This window comes from Linepithema humile, chromosome 2, assembly GCF_040581485.1.
Source record: "Linepithema humile isolate Giens D197 chromosome 2, Lhum_UNIL_v1.0, whole genome shotgun sequence".
Classification (NCBI taxonomy): domain Eukaryota; kingdom Metazoa; phylum Arthropoda; class Insecta; order Hymenoptera; family Formicidae; genus Linepithema; species Linepithema humile.
The window spans coordinates 27,051,499-27,070,944 of NC_090129.1; the positions used below are offsets into that span (position 1 = coordinate 27,051,499).

General features: G+C 30.7%; 1 protein-coding gene across 1 annotated transcript; it reads left to right on the forward strand.

Moving 5' to 3' along the window:
* The first annotated feature begins 8,653 nt into the window (after positions 1-8,653).
* Positions 8,654-14,953, forward strand: LOC105669087 (protein PF3D7_1417600-like). Its single transcript, XM_012361834.2, has 4 exons — positions 8,654-9,022; positions 9,212-9,893; positions 11,121-11,418; positions 13,017-14,953. Exons 2-4 carry the CDS (start codon positions 9,613-9,615, stop codon positions 14,700-14,702), a joined length of 2,265 nt encoding a protein of 754 aa, XP_012217257.1. The 5' UTR covers positions 8,654-9,022; positions 9,212-9,612; the 3' UTR covers positions 14,703-14,953.
* Positions 14,954-19,446: the final 4,493 nt, after the last annotated feature.

A 19,446-nucleotide genomic window follows, 5' to 3' on the forward strand; every position in this document is an offset into this window, starting at 1 on the left:
CTCTTAATTGTTTTTAATATTCTTCACACAATGATAATCATAGGAGATATTAAATTATTTATAGAATAATAACGAAATATTGTGCTTTTATTCTTGTGTACATATCATTATTGACTTGTAGGTACTTATTATGATTTTAATAATAATTTTAAAATTAATTATTTACGGCAGCGTTAAACATAGCGAACTCACGCAAAAAGTATTTAAGTTCAACTTCTATCACTTTTCCTTATCGAAGACCGATGTATTTAGAATACAATCCGTGCATAAAAACAAACAAAATTCGAAAAATTTGGACCTGTATCACTGTATTGCATAGTATGTTTCAGTAAGAAGAATAACTTTCAATAACTTTTTATGTGCTAAATACAAGTTCAACTTTAAAAGATATTCATATGTGTATATCAAATATTGACAAAATTAAAAAAATGTATGCTAAAAATAACGATTTTTGCCATATTTGCAATTATTTACTATTAAAACTTTTTTGCTTTATTTACAATATCTTAAAAAATTTATTTTTATTTTTAAAATAGACTTTTTCTTCAAAAATAAATCTATTCTCTTACTTGCTGTTAATACGCATACATACATTATTGCTAATATTTATTAACTTCTCCTAAAATTGCAATGTGCTTAAAAATATATTCACTTGTATACAGCAGTCTAATTATAATAAATATTTATAAATAATAATTAAAAATTATTAAATCATTAAATAGTGGTTTTATTTAAATAACATGTAACAACAAACATCCAAACAATTATGTGCTATAAATTTGCTCCTATTTTTATAAAATTAAAAATTATTATTAATTAAGTACGCTAACGTGAACAACTTACTTAACTGATCCTTAGCATATAAGATTGTAACCTGTGCTGAGTATTCACGTTCTGCAGCTGCAGTATTACGATCACACTCTCCGTAAATTATTAACATTTCAAAATATTTTTCTGCGGTGTACTCCATGATAATATCATATTGATAAAAATAAATATCAAAATCGCTTCCTTGTACAATTCAACAACCAATAGCGACGCAACATAAACTTAGCAATACTTGTCATGAGTATTTACCAAATTTTCAAATAAATGTGTCACGTTCCACTCTCCTATTAGTCACTTTCAACCTTTAATTACTCCTACATTTTATAGCCTAAGCATTAATTTTTGTGTATTATGAATCTATTCTTCGTCAGGAATATGCCCCTTTTCGCTGTTGCGGAAGTTGTAGGACAACTATATCCCTGTATATAGGTTTATTCGCGTTGCATGTCCCAACATGCTTTTACTCGTTTCAATTGAGGGCGCGGATCAAAGAACTCGCTCAGCGCTTGAAATCCTGTAAAAGTATTGTCCAAACGTCTCGGGGCATGAAAATTTTAAAAGTCGCAAAATTAATTTTTTTTTAATATAGGCTTGTAGAAAATGACGAGACGGAACTTTTTTCTATTTGCAGTTTTTTTGTTCGATGCTTATTTTTAATAATAAAAATAAAAAACTGAAAAATTTTTATCTTTTAATTCAATCAGATTTTAAGATATAAATCGTCGTAATTTGGCCAAATTTTGTTGAAATTGTTTGAAATTTAGTATACGCATGCAGTATAGTCTAGCGATGCCTACAAAACAATAAAGAAGCTGAAAATCGCCTATTGTTTAATAATAATAATTGCAAATTGAGGCCAGTCAGTAACCACGTTTTTTTAGTTTCGCCGACAAAAAGTATCGAGAGAACTTAAAATTTGAAACAACTTTTAGTGAGACATTTATTCCTCACTATTGAAGCAAGGTTTCTAGAAATTTTCAGATTGATTCATTGAAAATTTGCGGAAATATGCATTTTATAAGAAAAAAACATGCGACGCCGTCAATGATAGCTCCGTAAGCGCTGAGCACCATCAGACAGCGTACTCGCCGTTCGGCTTTCCAGAACTCGATTTTATAATGATTTTTTAATGGTTATACATTTGAACAATCGCCCACTCCCCACGAAATATCGAAATGACGAACTATTATTTATACGATTCTTTAATTAAATACTTTAATTAATAACTGAAATCATTATAGGTATAAAATTTTATTACAAATATTATAAAGCAATATTGACAATTTTTTAACAATATCCTAATATAATAATAATCCGTATTTCTATTCCACAGGGTTGCAATCGAATGTGGCTGAGTTACCGCGATGTATACTTTTAAAATTATTGAATTTTTACGAATAAAATTTTCGAATTTTTAATGTTTTGTGTCGAAAAATAATATAAAAAAATTTACATCTATGAAGTAAAACTTTAACTATTGTTATTTGTTAAATTACTATTGTCCTAGAGACCGCGTCTCTGGAGTGTATGTAAAACAGCGGCGCGGGGGGGGGGGGGGGGGGGGGGGGGGGGGGGGGGGGGGGGGCAGAGGGGACTGCGACCCCGGGCCCAAGGGTCTTTGAGGCCCTTGAAATATATCGAAGTCAAGTCGACAATACCTTGTTTAATTTTATTTTTAATTACACTGTCCAATACCATTTGCCTTGACATTCTATAAGTTGTTTCCAGTAGATTTCTATCGAAAGATATAACTCACGCAAAAGTATTAAAAATGTTTATTTTAGCAACTTTGACTGATTGTAAGGTTTTCTAAAAAACTTGACATGATACGCCATTTTTACAGCCAGATTCGTCAGCGCTAAAAAATCTATCAGAAATGACTTGATTAAACTTAAGGCAAAAAAAAGATCTAATTTTATCGATTAATGTTATCATTTGATATAATCTAATTATTTGACAGTTTAATTAAAAATAAAATTTCGTATTTCCGAATTTGTATTGCAGTTGCACTTTACGTTCCGCTCTGTTTCTGATACTTTGTTATTTTAGTAAGCCAAGATTTTAAAATGTTCTGTTTATAAAACTGTGATAACAACATTTGAAGATTAAATTTAGAATTTAAATATAATTTTTTCAAACTTTTAACAAATAGTGGTAAGATAAATTTACAAATTTATTTACAAATTTATGTTACAAGTTGATTGGTCTGATCGGCGCTCGCGCTCCGCTATGTTGTGCGCTGACAACCGCACTGCCTACTACACTGATGTAGTCCAGGCAACGATATAAACTTTTTCATTTGTTTTTCCGTAGATACAAAGTTATTTCCATTAGAATGCATCCATTAAAATATTTCACTGGCTTTAATGCAAATGACCAATGCCATACGTCTACGAAAATAAATGAAAAAGTTAACATCGCTGAGTCCAGGACCTCCAAGCTATAACGTTATAGATGGAAATACTGTTTTGTCATTTGTGTCAGTTCGTAATCGTAATATTATTGTTTAATTATAATCGTAAGTACCTACCCATACAGCACAGAACATTGCAATTACATTGCAGCAATGTTACAATCTTGCAAGTTGCAATGTAATATTGTTGAGACATTATTGCAACCTGTAATTGTAATGTTTCATGAGAATGTGACAGCAACATTCTAATAACATTGCAATAGCAATATTCGGTAATCGCTAGTTCGTTCGTTTACCGCTATGCGACGCACGTTGCAAAATCTATCTCGTATTTAAGTTTTAGTCATGATGATTATATGAAACTTGCAAAGAGTGGCTAGTAAGATTAAAGACATAGTAATTATTTTTATCAATTTAATTTTTCTGATACGACCTCAACACAGGGAATTCAGATATTGAACTGATTGTTCAAAAATCGGACAGATAAATGTCCGAATAAATAAAAATATATGCAACATTATTCTGAGATTGCAATAACAATGCATTATTGCAAATTCATTACATTGCAATATTACTGTAATATTTCGTTACAATCTTCCTAAAAGCGGACATTTTAACGTTGCTGCAATCCCACAGCAATGATGCAACATTTTGCAGTGAATTTGCAATATTGCAACATTGCAATGAAAGATTGATGCAATGTGTATGCAATCTTTGTGTGCTGTATGGGTAATCAGTTTATTGTTCCAAAATGAGTAAACCACTTAGTGGGGCCCAAAAACGTAAAAAGGTCCAGGAATTAAAAGAAAAACTATTAAAACTACCGAAAGTAACAAACTACTTTTCAAAATCTGAAGTTGCTTCTTCTTCCACTTCAATTCTGAATCTGAATGTGCCAAAAATTTGGCAAAAGATAACACAGTCGGCCCTGCACTTGAAACACCAAGTAAGTACTTTTCTTTTATCTATTTTTATTTTTTATAAATAAAACATTTACATTATAGGCATATCTATATGTAATCAACAAACAAAAAGCGATTCGGAAAAAGAAGAAGAACCAACCGAGACGTTTGCAGAGTTTGATCAAAATTTAATAAATATGCTTAAAGAACAATATCCGATTGGTTTTGCGCATTATCAAAAGAAAACTTCTTTGAGTACTGAGGACAAATATTTTATTATAAAATTAGGCCCATACAGACCAATTAGTCCGTTTAAGAAAAATGTCGAAGGTCGTTGTTTTCACACATCTTTTTATTCAAAAATTACAAAGTCTGGTTTAAAAATTACAAGACCTTGGTTGTGCTATTCTCCGACTTTGCATAAATGTTACTGTCAACCATGCTGGCTTTTTGGAAAGAAAAATTTAAAACAACAAGTGGTCGACAGAGGGATATTGTGACTGGAAACACATAGGACATGGAATTGAGAGACACGAAAATTCTCAATCACATAAAGATGCTTGTTTATCTTTTAAGCAGTTCACACAAGACTGTAAATGAAGAACTTGAAAAGCAAATCAGGCAAGATGAGTCGTATTGGAGGCAAGTAATTCATAGAATCGTAAATGTAATATTAACTTTGGCAACGGAGGATATTAGTCTAAGAGGACACAGGGAAAATGAAGAGAGTAAAAATAAAGGAAAGTTTATTGCAATCATCACACTTCTTACAATTCGATGGAGCTGCAAACATGAGTGGAGTATATAATGGTTTGCAGAAACGAATTAAAAATGTGCAGCCACTTGCTTTATACGTACATTGTGCGGCTCACAATCTTAATTTAGTTATTAATGATTCATTGTCAGTGAAAAATATAACTGAAATCAATCATTTTTATGACAAATTTGAGAGTCTTTACACATTTTTTGCCAATAACATTAAAAGGTGGGCACATTTAAAATCTGAAAGTTCTATTAACATTTCATTAAAGAAATTGTGTTTTACACGCTGGTCTTCCCGGAATGATTCGCTGTTGGCACTGCGGTTGCTGTATTCAGATATAATGAAAGTATTAGCATACATAACTCTTATGGGCCGCAATAACAGCGAAAAGAACAAAGCAGCTAGTCTTCAAAAATACTTTGAAAACTTTAATGTGATAGTAATTCTAGTCGTTGAAGCTAAAATCTTAAACTCACTAAACACAGTATCCCTATTGTTGCAATTACCCGAATGTGAGCTTAGTAAGATTTGTTTGGAACGGCTTTAAGAACATTACAAGCAATGCGTGCAAATTTTGACAAAATATTAGAAAAAGCAGAAAATATGGCAAGGTCTTGAAGAATTCAGCCCATCTTTGAATAAAAACGAAGAAGAGAAGTTCCGAAATTTGCAGACGAATTAAGTTTTGACGAAAGATTATTGGATGCGAGAAAATATTTTTAAACGCAAATTTTTTATAGAAAAATAGATATAATGATTTCGCAATTGACAACACGTTTTCAAAGTTTAAAAGAAATTGCAAGTCTTTTTTCATCTATTATTCCTAAAAATATTTACATTTTAACTGAAGAACAGCTTGAACAGTCTGCTTTAAAACTAGTTCAAAAGTATGCAGATGTCACTAAATCTTGCAAACCAAATTATACAGTTAAAAACTTTATTTGGAAATAAACTCAGTGAATTTAAACAGTATATAATTTAGCAAAATTTTTTAATAGTAGCAAAGTTTTTAATAGTAGAGAATTATCTACTAACTACGAATTTTTCCGATCTCTGTACAGCCTGTATAATATACAGTGTATATTGTTTCTCACTCTTCCTGTAACAGTTGCTTATGCAGAGCGAACATTTTCCAAATTAAAAATTATTAAAAATTATCTAAGAAGCACCATGTCTCAACATTGCTTGTCAAATCTAAGTATTATATCCATCGAAAAACGCAGGGCGAAAAATCTTTATATAATCTAATACAGACGAAATAATTCAGTCACTCGCTAACGCAAAGTCGAGAAGAAAACTGTAAAATACGATCATACCATTTTTCTTTCTCTAAACTTAAAACCAAACTTTATTAACGTTTTTGTGAAATTTGTTTTCTGCATTGTTTCTTATTTAAAAGAAATATAGTGTACAGATATAGTGTACAGGTACATAATTGGTTTTTTACTTTATGATATTTAAACCACCCAAGCCTAACATAATTACTAAGGAAAATGTTTTCTAAACTTGGCGCTGCTACACCACAAAGTATTATAAAGCAATGAAATTAACATGTAGTTTACTATAGCAGCGCCAAGTTTTTTTGCGTTTTTTAATAAATATCTTTTTATTTTGATTAAATTTTTTATATTTTTTTATTTTTTAATTAAATATTTTTATTTTTTAAATATTTAAAAAAAATTTTTTAATTTTATAGAACAGCGCTCGGAATTAGTTGCACATTTCGGGCCGATTCCCGAGACGACGCCTCCTGTTCCCCCACTACCGCTCGACCGCTGGCGGCCGAGCCGCCGATAACTCTGTCTCAAGAGCGTTTTATATTAGAAATAGGCTGGATTGTTTAGGCATTTCTCAGGAAATCAGTAACATTTTCTTCGTTACATAAATAATGTTTATTTTCATTAATAATTGAATATATATATATATATAATGTATTAATGAAAATAAACATTATTTATGTAGCGAAGAAAATGTTACTGATTTCCTGAGAAATGCCTAAACAATCCAGCCTATTTCTAATATAAAACGCTCCTGAGACAGAGTTATCGGCGGCTCGGCCGCCAGCGGCCGGGCGGTAGTGGGGAAACAGAAGGCGTCGTCTCGGGAATCGGCCCAAAATGTGCAACTAATTCCGAGCGCTGTTATAGAATTTTATAGAAGAGTTTTATAGAAATAGTGTACAACTTTTTTTATAGTTTTTTAGTCCCACTTGGTGCCATTTCCTGATATCATATTTTTTTCTAAAAAGTATATATAATAGCTTTTTTGAAATTTTGAAATTTTAATATATAAAAGTTTTTTTTGAAAGGATTTAATATATGTGACAGGTTTTTTTGAAAGGTTTAATATATGTATACGACAATTTTTTTGAAAGATAAAACAATACGGTTTTGTTTTAGTTGTGATTAACCTTTACTTGTCAGTTGCTCCAGTTGCTTCGAAACATCCAAAACAGCATTGCCGCTACGTTCATAACCAGTCATGATATAAAAATATGTAGAGTCGAAACACGCCGACTCAATATGCCTTGACACCCGCAAGTTCATGTGTTAAGGCATTAGTGTGACCAGGTGTACAACGCATCTGTAACGCGATGAAGTTCCGTACCCTCTGACTGCCAAATATCAATACTTTAAACGCAATCTTTAAAATATACTTTTTAAAAATAATTAGTTTGAGAACAAAGTTTCAATTCTCGATTATTACATTTACGATATAATAATCCTAAAATATTATTAAATTATATTGGATAAATTAGATTTGTTAAATCTCCTAGAAACTCTCTCTTTCCGATTTATAAATTAATAAATAATTGTAAATTTAAAGTTTAATAAAAGAAATTTTTATTAAAAGCATGAAATACTCATGGATATTATTTATTTACGTTATGTAAGGGATGTTATGTCTGGGACATTTAACAAATCTAATCTATCAAATATAATTTAATAATATTTTAGGATACACGGAAAAAGGGTTAAATGATTATGAATGCTTATTACACGTACGCGCGCGCGCACGTACATCTTGGATAATGCTAATGCCGGCGATACTGTTATTTTCAAGTCTTATAACTCGAAAAGTACTTAATAAAAAAATACTTTATTATAGTATTTTAAAAACGTCTCAACGTCAGCTACAAGAATGTGCAATAAAAAATAAAAGTTTCTATTTAAGATTTTTATGTTTACCTTGATCGGGCTTTTCAAGGTCATCCAAAGCTAAAATAAACATCATCAATAGATTTTTTTTAAGCCCCACTATTTTTGTTTGAAACATTTTTCCAATAAACCAATAGTTTCTAAGATAATTGGCCGTTTCGATACTTTTGCTACACACTATAGGTTGGAGTGTATTGGAACGAATAGGAGCATATTGGAGCATGCGATGCGTCTAAGGTTTGTTCGCATTGAGATGCAAGATGCAAGCAACATGCAATCCGTTAAGAAAATGACACATATTTCGTGGAGTGCACATGTCGTGGATTCTCGGTTGTGCGTGTTATGTATGTACAACTGCTCGTCAAGCGCTTCGCGAAGCATGTATGTACGAGGTTCTGGGGTGTGCGTCATTCTCTCCATTATAATTACATGTGGTTCGCATTTCTGGCATTACTATTGTTGTTCGATGACCCGACGCAGTAAAAGTAAAGCCAGCGGCACACGGTACGTTTTTGCTTACTGGATTGATTACGAGCTAGTAAATTACTAAAAATACTGTATGCTGTATGGTGCATTTCTAGTATTTTACTAGCTCGCAATCAATCCAGTAAGCAAAAGCGTACCATATGCCGTTGGCTTAAAACACTTGAAAGACGATGCTACCGTGACAGCCGATCAAGTCGATCCAGTGCTCTGTTTTTGGTGAAACATATTTTATGTTACCCACATTTTTTCGAAAGTATTATTTTATTCTAGATTGATCAAGAGCTGAATGTAGTTGTATACATTTATTGAACACGAGAGAAGATTCCGGAATTCTACAGGAATTTATCAACTACTTAATATTACGAATTTCACATCTTTTTAGAATGAAAGTTGCCTTTAGTAAATGCCGACAAATTTAATAAATTATCAATAAGAAGTTATTAAAATTACGAAGAGGAAATAAAGTCATAAGGTATGTTTTATCTCAGCTACGCTTTTATTTTAATAGTACTACATTATCTTACATTTCCAGCTCTTTCCTTATTGTTTACAAACATATCTCAAACATATATCAATTATCTCTTTAGGTGTAAAATATAAAATGTTGTTAATAGTCTGAGTAAGCTTTTGTCTTGTGGAAACTTGCTGATTTACGTTTCAGATTATTTATAACATACACAGAGGACGAAGATATTTATGTAATTAAAATGAGTTATAAATGAAATTGATAAAATTAGGTATTAGTAAAGTAAACTTTTTTGTCGTTAATATCTTTATCATAGTATCACAAAAAACAGCTTTATAGCCATTTAGATTAATGGAAATAATATCGAAGAATTGGTCAGAGATATTTCTTCAAAATTCAAGAAATTAGAGAAATCCATGAGAAAGCTGATTTATCAATCAATGAAGATTGCAATAAAAATGTGAGATATGTTTCTCATTGCAATTTTATTTAAAATTCAATGTTGAGTGACTATATGCAAAAGAAAATATTTGACAAAGGAGCGGAGGTGATTTTATTGAAGAAAAAAGTAAAGGACTGTCATAAAAAATCATCGAATGATAGAGTTCAGTGATAATGATTCCAAAATGACTTTGCAATATCGATTTGAAAAAATAATAGAACATCAGAATTCCAATTTACAAAGCAATAGTACAGAAAAGAATATGGAAATCTTGCAACAATTACCATCAGACGTGGTCATAATAAGGCAAAATGCAATGACAAGTATGGAAGATAATGATTACAGGGAGTTGATAGATACAAACAGTGAAACCTCAACTTCCGGCTGCACAGTTGCTAAAGTAAAAAGAATTTCACAAATTGTCAAAAATAAAACGTAAGTAATATGAAAAAATATTTACATAATAGATCGGTGCAAAAGAGATTTGTCATATTTATCAAATAAAGTAAAAAATAAAATTATACAGTTTTTACAAAAGATTTTTATCAAGTTCTTTATTGGTTTTAACAAACTTTCATTCAGAAAGAAATTTTAGAAATTTATTTTTAAAAAACTCAAATTAAAGATTATATTTAAAAAAGAATATAATGTATAGAAAAATGACAAAACTTTTATTTTTGCATCCTATGATTTAATATTTATAAAATAGTATTTTATTTTATTCATATTCACAATTAGTATAACTGCATGTTTAAGTATCAAATTTCACTTTCTTTCTTTAATTAGCTAATTACAAAAGTATGTTGTATCAACTTATTACTGATAAACAATCAATACTCATCATTTAAAAAATATGAGATATAAATACAAATAATTTTACTACCTTTAATAAAGATTTAATAGATAAAATATTTGCTGTTATTTGTGTGTGTAACTCCAATAATTTCTCAACTAATTATTTTTTGACTAAATTTTTCGAAAATAGATTTATTTATGAAATCTAATAATAAAGTCCGCGAACTTATTTTTTTTTCTTTGTACATCTCTGAAAATTGGTTATACCAACTATTTTTATCATTAAAGTAATCCATTTATAATATAATATATGAAAACCAGTTTTTTCATGCTTGATAGCTAAAACTTTTAAACATAATAGCTACCCAGCAAACACCAAGTTACAGTTATATAATTGTTAGTTGTAATTTCCCACTCAACAATATAACTGTTATATAATACACGTGTTATATAACAATTATATTATTGAGTGGGAAATTACAACTAACAATTATATAACTGTAACTTGGTGTTTGCTGGGTATGATTCCTAATATTCATCTTTCGAGCTTGCTTTTATTCTTCTTTGATATCATTAAGATATTATTATATATCTTCTTCTTTTAAATTTTGAAATTCAATTATCTTTTCACTAAAAATTCCAACTGTGCTAAAAGTTATACAATTGCTCTTAGTTCTAACAATTTGTTTGCTACATTTGACTTTGCTTTTCATCAAAACGCGAGGACATATAATTCCAATAATTGCTCTTCTGAATTGATCAGTCACACTATTGGTGGTTGCTTTTAGCTACATTAGAATTTAATTTTTTCTTTCGCTATTTTATACTATATAAATTTTAAGATATTTTTATGCAATATTATTTTAGTCGTGAAATGGTAGAAGTAAGACGAAATCCCGTGCGGATATCCAAGAGGAGTATCGATAAGGATTTTTCTTGGCCCAAAAAACGACTATTAACCAATAGTAAGAGAGAAATGTGTTTAAATTACGAGTTCGGTAAACATATGAAATCGTCCACAATGCCCTATATGAACACAAGATCGATTACCCGGAAGATGTACACTATAGGTGCTACTTATCAGGCACCTACCAAGAGAGATGAGACTGAATGGAAGGAATGGCCTGCACATGGAATGCATGAGAGACCAGTCTATCATCCGCAAGTAAGATTATCTTTTCGTACAATATAATATTGTTACGTATTATTTACATATTTTTTTACATTATAAGCCTTATTCCTATGTATAATTGTATATTAATAGTGCAAAATACTTAATATTTACTCAGACAGCACAGCATATCTAAAAGATGTTCAGAGGATATTCCGAAGACGTTTTTGGGACGACAGGACGTTCTCCGGGTATCCTTTAGACATATTTTGGACATGTGTGCTGTCTGCGTAATAAAAAAGCATTTTGGACTATTAATAGTGATAATTAAAATAAAATAAAAAATTATTTGCTAAATTAAAGTTTTTGGAAAAACAAATGCGAGGATTATTTAATAAATACACAGATAAACAATTTTAATTTAAAAACTACCTAAATAATAAGTACTATATTTTTATAAATACAGGGTGTTGCATATACATATTGGGCAGTACGACGGGTTGCGCGGCATACTTTGCAGGGATAGGCGCGGTTCAGTGGGTAATGACAGCATATATACGTAGCATCATAACTTATTGATCGAATTGATCGTGCGCATTTTTACTAATTTTGAGTTTACAGCGTTTCAATTATACCGGACTTGAATAATCGTTGGGATTATTACTAAAGAAGCTAAAACACATTAAAGATAAAAAATTGAATTTTAGGAAGTTAACACGTTAAAAGAAACAAATATGATACAATAAAATTTCTTTCTTTACCGCTTTACTTTTCTTTACTATTAGCGTTGTAAATTTTGATAGAGCGGTAAAGAAAGAAATTTTGTTGTATCATATTTGTTTCTTTTAACGTGTTAACTTTCTAAAATTTAATTTTTCATCTTTAATGTGTTTTAGCTTCTCTAGTAATAATTGCAACGATTATTCAAGTCCGTCATAATTGAAACGCTGTAAACTCAAAATTAGTAAAAATGTGCGCAATCAATTCGATCAATAAGTTATGATGGTACGTATATATGCTGTCATTACCCATTGAACTTCGCCTATCCCTGCAAAGTATGCCGCGCAACCCGTCGTACTGCCCAATATGTATATGCAACACCCTGTATATGCAACACCCTGTATATTGGCAAACTTGTTAATTTTTAGCAATAGTTATTTAGTTTTAATAATAGCTTGTATCTGTTTAATAACAACTTATATCTTATTTTTAACAATAGTAAGTTTATTTGTAAAAGACATTGATTGAATAGCGATGTTTACAAATGAGTTGATTATTTTAAAAAACAAATATTACTATTCACTGATAAACAACGTCTTTGCCAACTAAGTAAAGTTTTTCAAGTTACAACTCGTCTGTTTATTTATTAAATGGCTCTTGTAATAATTTCAATTAAAGATAATTATAATTACTGTAATTTTTGTAAGTATAAATTATAATTTTTAAATAAAATAAACTGCATTTTTTTTAAATAACATTTGATTACTAATAGCAAAAATATGCAATTAAAAAAAAATTACAATAAATAATAATTATTAATAATTTTGGGTAAAAAAAAAGAAAAAAGAAACAGAATTAAGTCCAAATTTATTAAAGAATATAAATAAGTTTTTTATTTAGGATATTCTTTGTACAATGACGTTTATTTCCAGGCTGGTCTGGCGGTAGAGTATCTAGGAAGATATTTTACCAGCTTTGACGGATTATCTTATCGTGAGATTATCGATGGTTCAGAAATCGAAGTGGTTACTGTTGATCCGTCTCGTGATCAACGCATTCTGCAGAAGTCTAGAGAAAAAATAAAAATGAAAAATAAACGTTTATCAAATATCAAGGATACATGGAACGCCTGTCTCCCCATGAAAAACAAATCTTTCGAGACTTGCATGCACGGGAGTCTTCACTGTGTACTCGGTTATTGCTCGCAAGTTATGTCACCAGTTTACAAACAAGCTGTAGTAGAGAAAGTGATGAAACTGGCAGTTCCTGCGGTCAGAATAAATTCTCCGGAATTAAAAAAGACAACATATGTCAAGAGTAATGCCACAAATTCTTCGGAAAACATTGATAAGTTTACCGAAGAAACAAAATTACTGGAAACCTACGCTACCGCTATGGCGCAGAGCGTTCAAAAAAAAGATATAAATAGCAGAAGTAATGAAAGAGTTGCATCTACTTTTACATCGTCTTCAGCAATGTATATGCCAGAAGCGCAACTGACTGAGATTGACGGTTCAAAGACTGCACTACAAAGCGGAAAAGTCAGAATGAATTTGAAACAGATTCTTCAAAATACTTCAAACAGCTCTTTGATCTTGCTGAGAAATCCAGCTGCAAAGATAAGCAGCGAAATTTGCACACCAATCGCAAAGAACATATTTAACCCCCCGCCCAGACCGGAAAACGCATCTATTAGTGATGAGACTCTGATAAAAATGTCGTCAATCTATAAAAAACTGACATTTATAAATGAACCGACTTTAAACTGTGAAGAATCTCCAAAAAACAATTTGTATACCCTGAAAAGACATGCCACGAATACAAAAGAATGTACGACAAAGAAAACCTTTCTGGAAAATCAGTTTGAAAACAAGAAAACTGTTCAAATTAAAAAGAAAATTCATAAAAATAAAAACACTAACGAGATGAAGATTAGTAGAGAATCAAATACTGGAATATCCATGATGAATTCTGGAACAAACTACGTATGGTGCACCAATAAAACTTCAGAAATCGCTAGAATCCAATCGAAATACAACAAAAGTATTTCAACAAAGTCTATAATGCAAAATCCGATTTATAGTTCAAAAAATATGACAGAGAACTCGACAGATTTAAGCACTAAAAGTTTTCTACAAAGTAATCTTTGGCAGAAGGATATGATAATAGAAGAAAATCGAAACTTTGTAACCGACATAAATGTGGGACTTGATTACTCACACAAAAAGTGGAAAAATCTCTGTCCAACATTAGAAACGACTAAGGACAATCAAATTGCCGATAACAATCAAAACTCTTGGAACAATTCTTTGATACAATTAGAGAATCACCAATCTTTAAGAAATTCACAGTTGAACCAAAGTCCTTTGAACTGTGTGAGTAAGAAGCCTATTGAATCTGATAATTTAAACAAACGTGAAATTATTATGATGAGTATAAAGTCACAGGAAATGAAATCAGAGTGTTCTAAAAACGGAATAGAAACAGGGTCATTACAAGAATTGTTGGAAAATACTGCAATTTTATATTGTGCAGCCAATGGGATTCATCAGGATGATTTATCAAGTTATATTGATTTTCTTGACAATAAGCATAATATTCAATGGTTAGAAAGTTGAAACAATTCTATAGTATAAAAAGTAAAAAATTATTTAGTATTTTATTTATTATATATGATATATTGTCTGAGTTTAAAGTTATGTTTTTTTATTAAAAAGTTATGTTTCACTTATTAAACATTTTTTATTAACAAGATCGAGTTTTATAAAACAGTTTAAATGATTACAATAAATCGGTAGTTTTTTAATTTATTTTATTTCGTAGAGTTAAACGTTAAAGAAACAACATAAAAATATATTATAGATATTATGAATAATTGGTTAAATTACAAATATTTGTATTTCAATTATAAATTAACATATGTTCTTATTTTATTAAAACATATAAAAAATTCTGAAGTTTTTATCATATCTTTAAAATATATTTGGGGAAGACATACACATCGTATCTAAATAATGTATTTATGCATTACATTCAGATTCAAAATTTAACAATTTCGCATATTGTTTATATTTATATTTCATATGTGAAAGATTAAATATTCCTATCTTAAAAAGGCATAAATTAACATATATGAATATTGAATACATGCATATACATGAATATTTTCATTATTTCTTTTTCGTGATACTGATTAAAGCCATAGCACATGAGATTTGTTCGCGTCGCATGCCCCAACATGCTCTTACTCGCTCCAATCTATAGTACTACCAGCACAGATGTCTATACTAGTACTAGAGGTACGTTCCACTTGGCGATCGCAACGTTTGTGGAATCATTTTATCTTTGTTTTTCATCGAAAGTTAAAGAAAGATAGATAATGTTCACGAGCGTTGCGATCACCAAGTGGAACTCAGCCTAGATCGCTAACTTTAGGCTTTGACATATGGAAAAACTGAGGCTGGCAGGATTTCCGGTTACGGCCATGACACCCTACAACAAAATGGCCACTCAACAACTGCTCGGCACACGGACTAATAGCGTTTTCGATTATACAGGATTTGAACGACCCAAGATTGGTTAATGACGTCATTGCAACCTCTCCACCAATGAAAGACTTGCATTTATAGTAAAATAGTGATTGATCAACCCTAGATCGTTCAAACCCCGTTTATTCGAAAACGCTATAAGGGTGCGATCACATGGAGCGCGGTTCGCGGTACGCGGTACGCGGTACGCGGTAAAGGAACTAGTAACCAGAACCGTGCCGCCGTGCCGCCTGTTTTTTTTCCCTCCTATTACATGGAGCCAAAAACTACGCGGAAAAGCGGCACGGGCTAGTGACAGATTAACATTTATATGCATTTTTTTAAATGTATTGACTTATTTCTACGTTAATTTTATCGATACGCTTATTCTTTCAACGGATCTATTTCATAATTGCATTTAAATTAATGAATTTCATTAAAAAATGCATACAAATGTTAATTTGTCACTAGCCCGTGCCGCTTTTCCGCGCAGTTTTTGGCTCCATGTAATAGGAGGGAAAAAAAACAGGCGGCACGGCGGCACGGTTCTGGTTACTAGTTCCTTTACCGCGTACCGCGTACCGCGAACCGCGCTCCATGTAATCGCACCCTAAGGAATAGAGGGACTGAGTCTAAAGTCCTAGTTTAGGCGAGAGGGGATGGTACACGGACTAAGGAATAGAGGGACGGTGCACAAGCTGTACCGGGGGAGCACGTTTGCGGCGGGGGGGGGGGCCGCCATATTCGTTTAGTAATCACACATAGAACTCACTATTTGCGTATATGTGAGAAATGAAAGTCAGATCCTGCGCACAATAAACAAAATAGGAAATAGAAATAGAAATAATTATTAAATATTAGAAATAAGAAATTGGAATTATTTATTTTAAAAATAAAAAGAATAGAAAAAATTAATGCATAAATTAAGAAATAAGAATTGGAACTAATTAATATATTTTATTCTCTTGTTAGATGTAAAATAATTTCTCTTTTTAATATTAAATGTTTATTGCTATTTCTAATATTTTGTCTACTGTAGGCAGAGCCTCAGAGTAATAAAAGTTAAAGTATTTTATAAAATTTATAATACAACAATAATAAAACCGCCTAATCTCTTTATGCTTGTCACTCGTTATGTCTAGTGGCACCACTACACGAGTGTAACCATGTCACAGACACAGAGGGTGTTTACGATAATTCAAGTTCGAGTTAGTTTCACTAGGACCGAAAAATGAGATAGACATAACCATCTAGAACCTTTATGATTTATGACAACTCGACGCTGTCTTGTATTGCTTTAGTTAAATTCATTGAATTTATTGAGTTTATTGAGCAAATTTTATTGTAATAGAAAAATGTCAACTGCAAATCAGTCTATGAAAGAAACAAATAATGTTGGTATGTATGTTGGTATACCTCTTTAATAAATTAATAATAATATAATTAATATAATAATAATATAATATAATATAATATAATATAATAATATAATATAATAATAATATAAATATAATATAATTTTATAATAATAATATAATTAATAATAATAATAAATGACATTTTTCTATTACAATAAAATTTGCTCAATAAACTCAACAAATTCAATGAATTTAACTCAAGCAATACAAGACAGCGTCGAGTTGTCATAAATCATAAAGGTTCTAGATGGTTATGTCTACCTCATTTTTCGGTCCTAGTGAAACTAACTCGAACTTGAATTATCAGTAAACATCCAGAATCTCTGTGTGAGAATCGCTACATCAATATGGTGGAAAGCAGTCCCCCCCCCCCCCCGCACGTTTGAATTACCATCCCCTCTCGCCTAAACTAGGACTTTAGACCAAGATCTATAGAGAGAAGGTTACCTCACGCGCAAAGAGTGACGAGCGGCAAGAGGGGCACATGCTGAGCGGGGCGAGCGGCAAGAGGGGGGCAATGATGATCTCATCGTCAAACAGTAGCTGTCTCTCTCGCACGCTTTAGTGTTTTCTCTCTCGCTCCTTTAATATAGAAATGCTTTGAGTTTTTATCGAAAAAATACTTTTATTTTGTAAAATATTGATAGCACTGGAAATTGCGTAATAAAAATTGAAAAGTAAATTAGAAAGGCGCTACAAATTACATATATTGCAAATTATAGCGCTAAATATTTAACATTTATAATGTTAAATATCGCTGCAACAGATGCATTTGTGATACAAATTGCTTTGTACTCATATTTAGACTGTAATATCAATGAAAATAAAATATAATTTGGGGATATACACAAAAAACATCATTTGTAAAGTAGTAAAATAAAAGAAAAAATAATACATATTTAAAAATTACATATTTAAAAATACATATTTAAAAATTATTTTTAAAATAATATTTACTGTTTATATGCATTATTTATAAAAGAAATACTATAAAAAAATTTATTTTTTATATTTAATTGTAAAAATCTCAAAAATTGTCAAGAAATTGTAACTGAAATTCATAAATGTAAGTTAAATTATTTCTTTGGTTTTGTTGATTTGAATATGTTAAGGGAAATAACAGACAAAATAATTAATATACGTACCTTCAATTTTTACTATATAACCTCTTAAACTGATACATAAAAGTCAATAATGAGAGCGAGTGACAGAGTTAGAAACAGTTAGAAAAGGAAGAACTTTGAAAGAGAGAGACAGCTACTGTTTGTTGATGAGATCATCATGCTCCCCCCTTACTTCATCGTCCCTCGCCCACAACCGGTTTGCCTGAGGTAACCTTCTCTCTATAGATCTTGACTTTAGAATCGGTCCCTCTATTCTTTAGTCCGTGAGAATAACATTATCGGCGTAGCCTACAGACTTACGCCGCGTAGGTCCGTGTGTATGCATTTGTTTGTAGTGGTAACTCACTACACTGACGTGTGGTCTGTGTACGCGTCGGATAGTTTGTAAACAAACTAAGGCACTAGATATGTAGGTATTCTCATCCGCCATTTTGGTTCCTACTAGATGGAGAATTATAGCGTATATAGTATAGTATAGCGTACATGTGTAACACGTCAATTATTAAAAATGATTCAGGACTTTTTTCGACTCATTTTTTGGCAAGGAATAACGCTATGTACTTAGTGGGCAGTCTTTAAGTGTCACCCTGTATACGCTATAATTCTCCATCTAATAGGAACCAAAATGGCGGATGAGAATACCTACATATCTAGTGCCTTAAACAAACGACGCTTGCGATTGTTCGTCGACTGAAATTTCGTCGTAAGGCTGCAATATAATGTACGAGATGACATAGGCGTATACAAGATGTCAAATAAATATAAATTAAATATGACAAAGTAATAAATAAAAAATATACATATAATACTATATATATATCACTGAAGAAAAATGTCAAATATTTTTCTTATTTTTATTTTTATGTAGTAAATACAAAATAACTAATTAATCAATTAATTAATATATACACATATATTGAATAAATAGTTATCTTTATTTTGTATTTTATATGATAATAACTGTAATAATAAGAGTATATATCATTTCAGTTATATAAAATACAAAATAAAGATAACTATATTCAATATGTACTGTTAAAAGTGAATTGTATCTTTAGGAGAACGTAAAAAATAAAAATTACTCATACTAAAAATATACTTATATTAATATTGTGCCTCTGTCAATCTCATCAATTTGGCATATTTCTTTATATATCATTCACTAAATATTTACTTTAGATATTGCATTGAAAGAAGCAATCACTGGATCTTGCAAAATATTTTTTAAAATAAACGCAGACTTTCATTCACATTAAATATATTAGTTTATTGAAAACGGAGAAATTATTTTGT

Coding starts and splice junctions, on each gene's coding strand:
- LOC105669087 (XM_012361834.2), top strand. CDS start 9,613: ATGATAGAGTTCAGTGATAATGATTCCAAAATGACTTTGCAATATCGA. Junction 9,894..11,120: donor CAAATTGTCAAAAATAAAAC/GTAAGTAATATG, acceptor ATATTATTTTAG/TCGTGAAATGGTAGAAGTAA. Junction 11,419..13,016: donor GACCAGTCTATCATCCGCAA/GTAAGATTATCT, acceptor GTTTATTTCCAG/GCTGGTCTGGCGGTAGAGTA.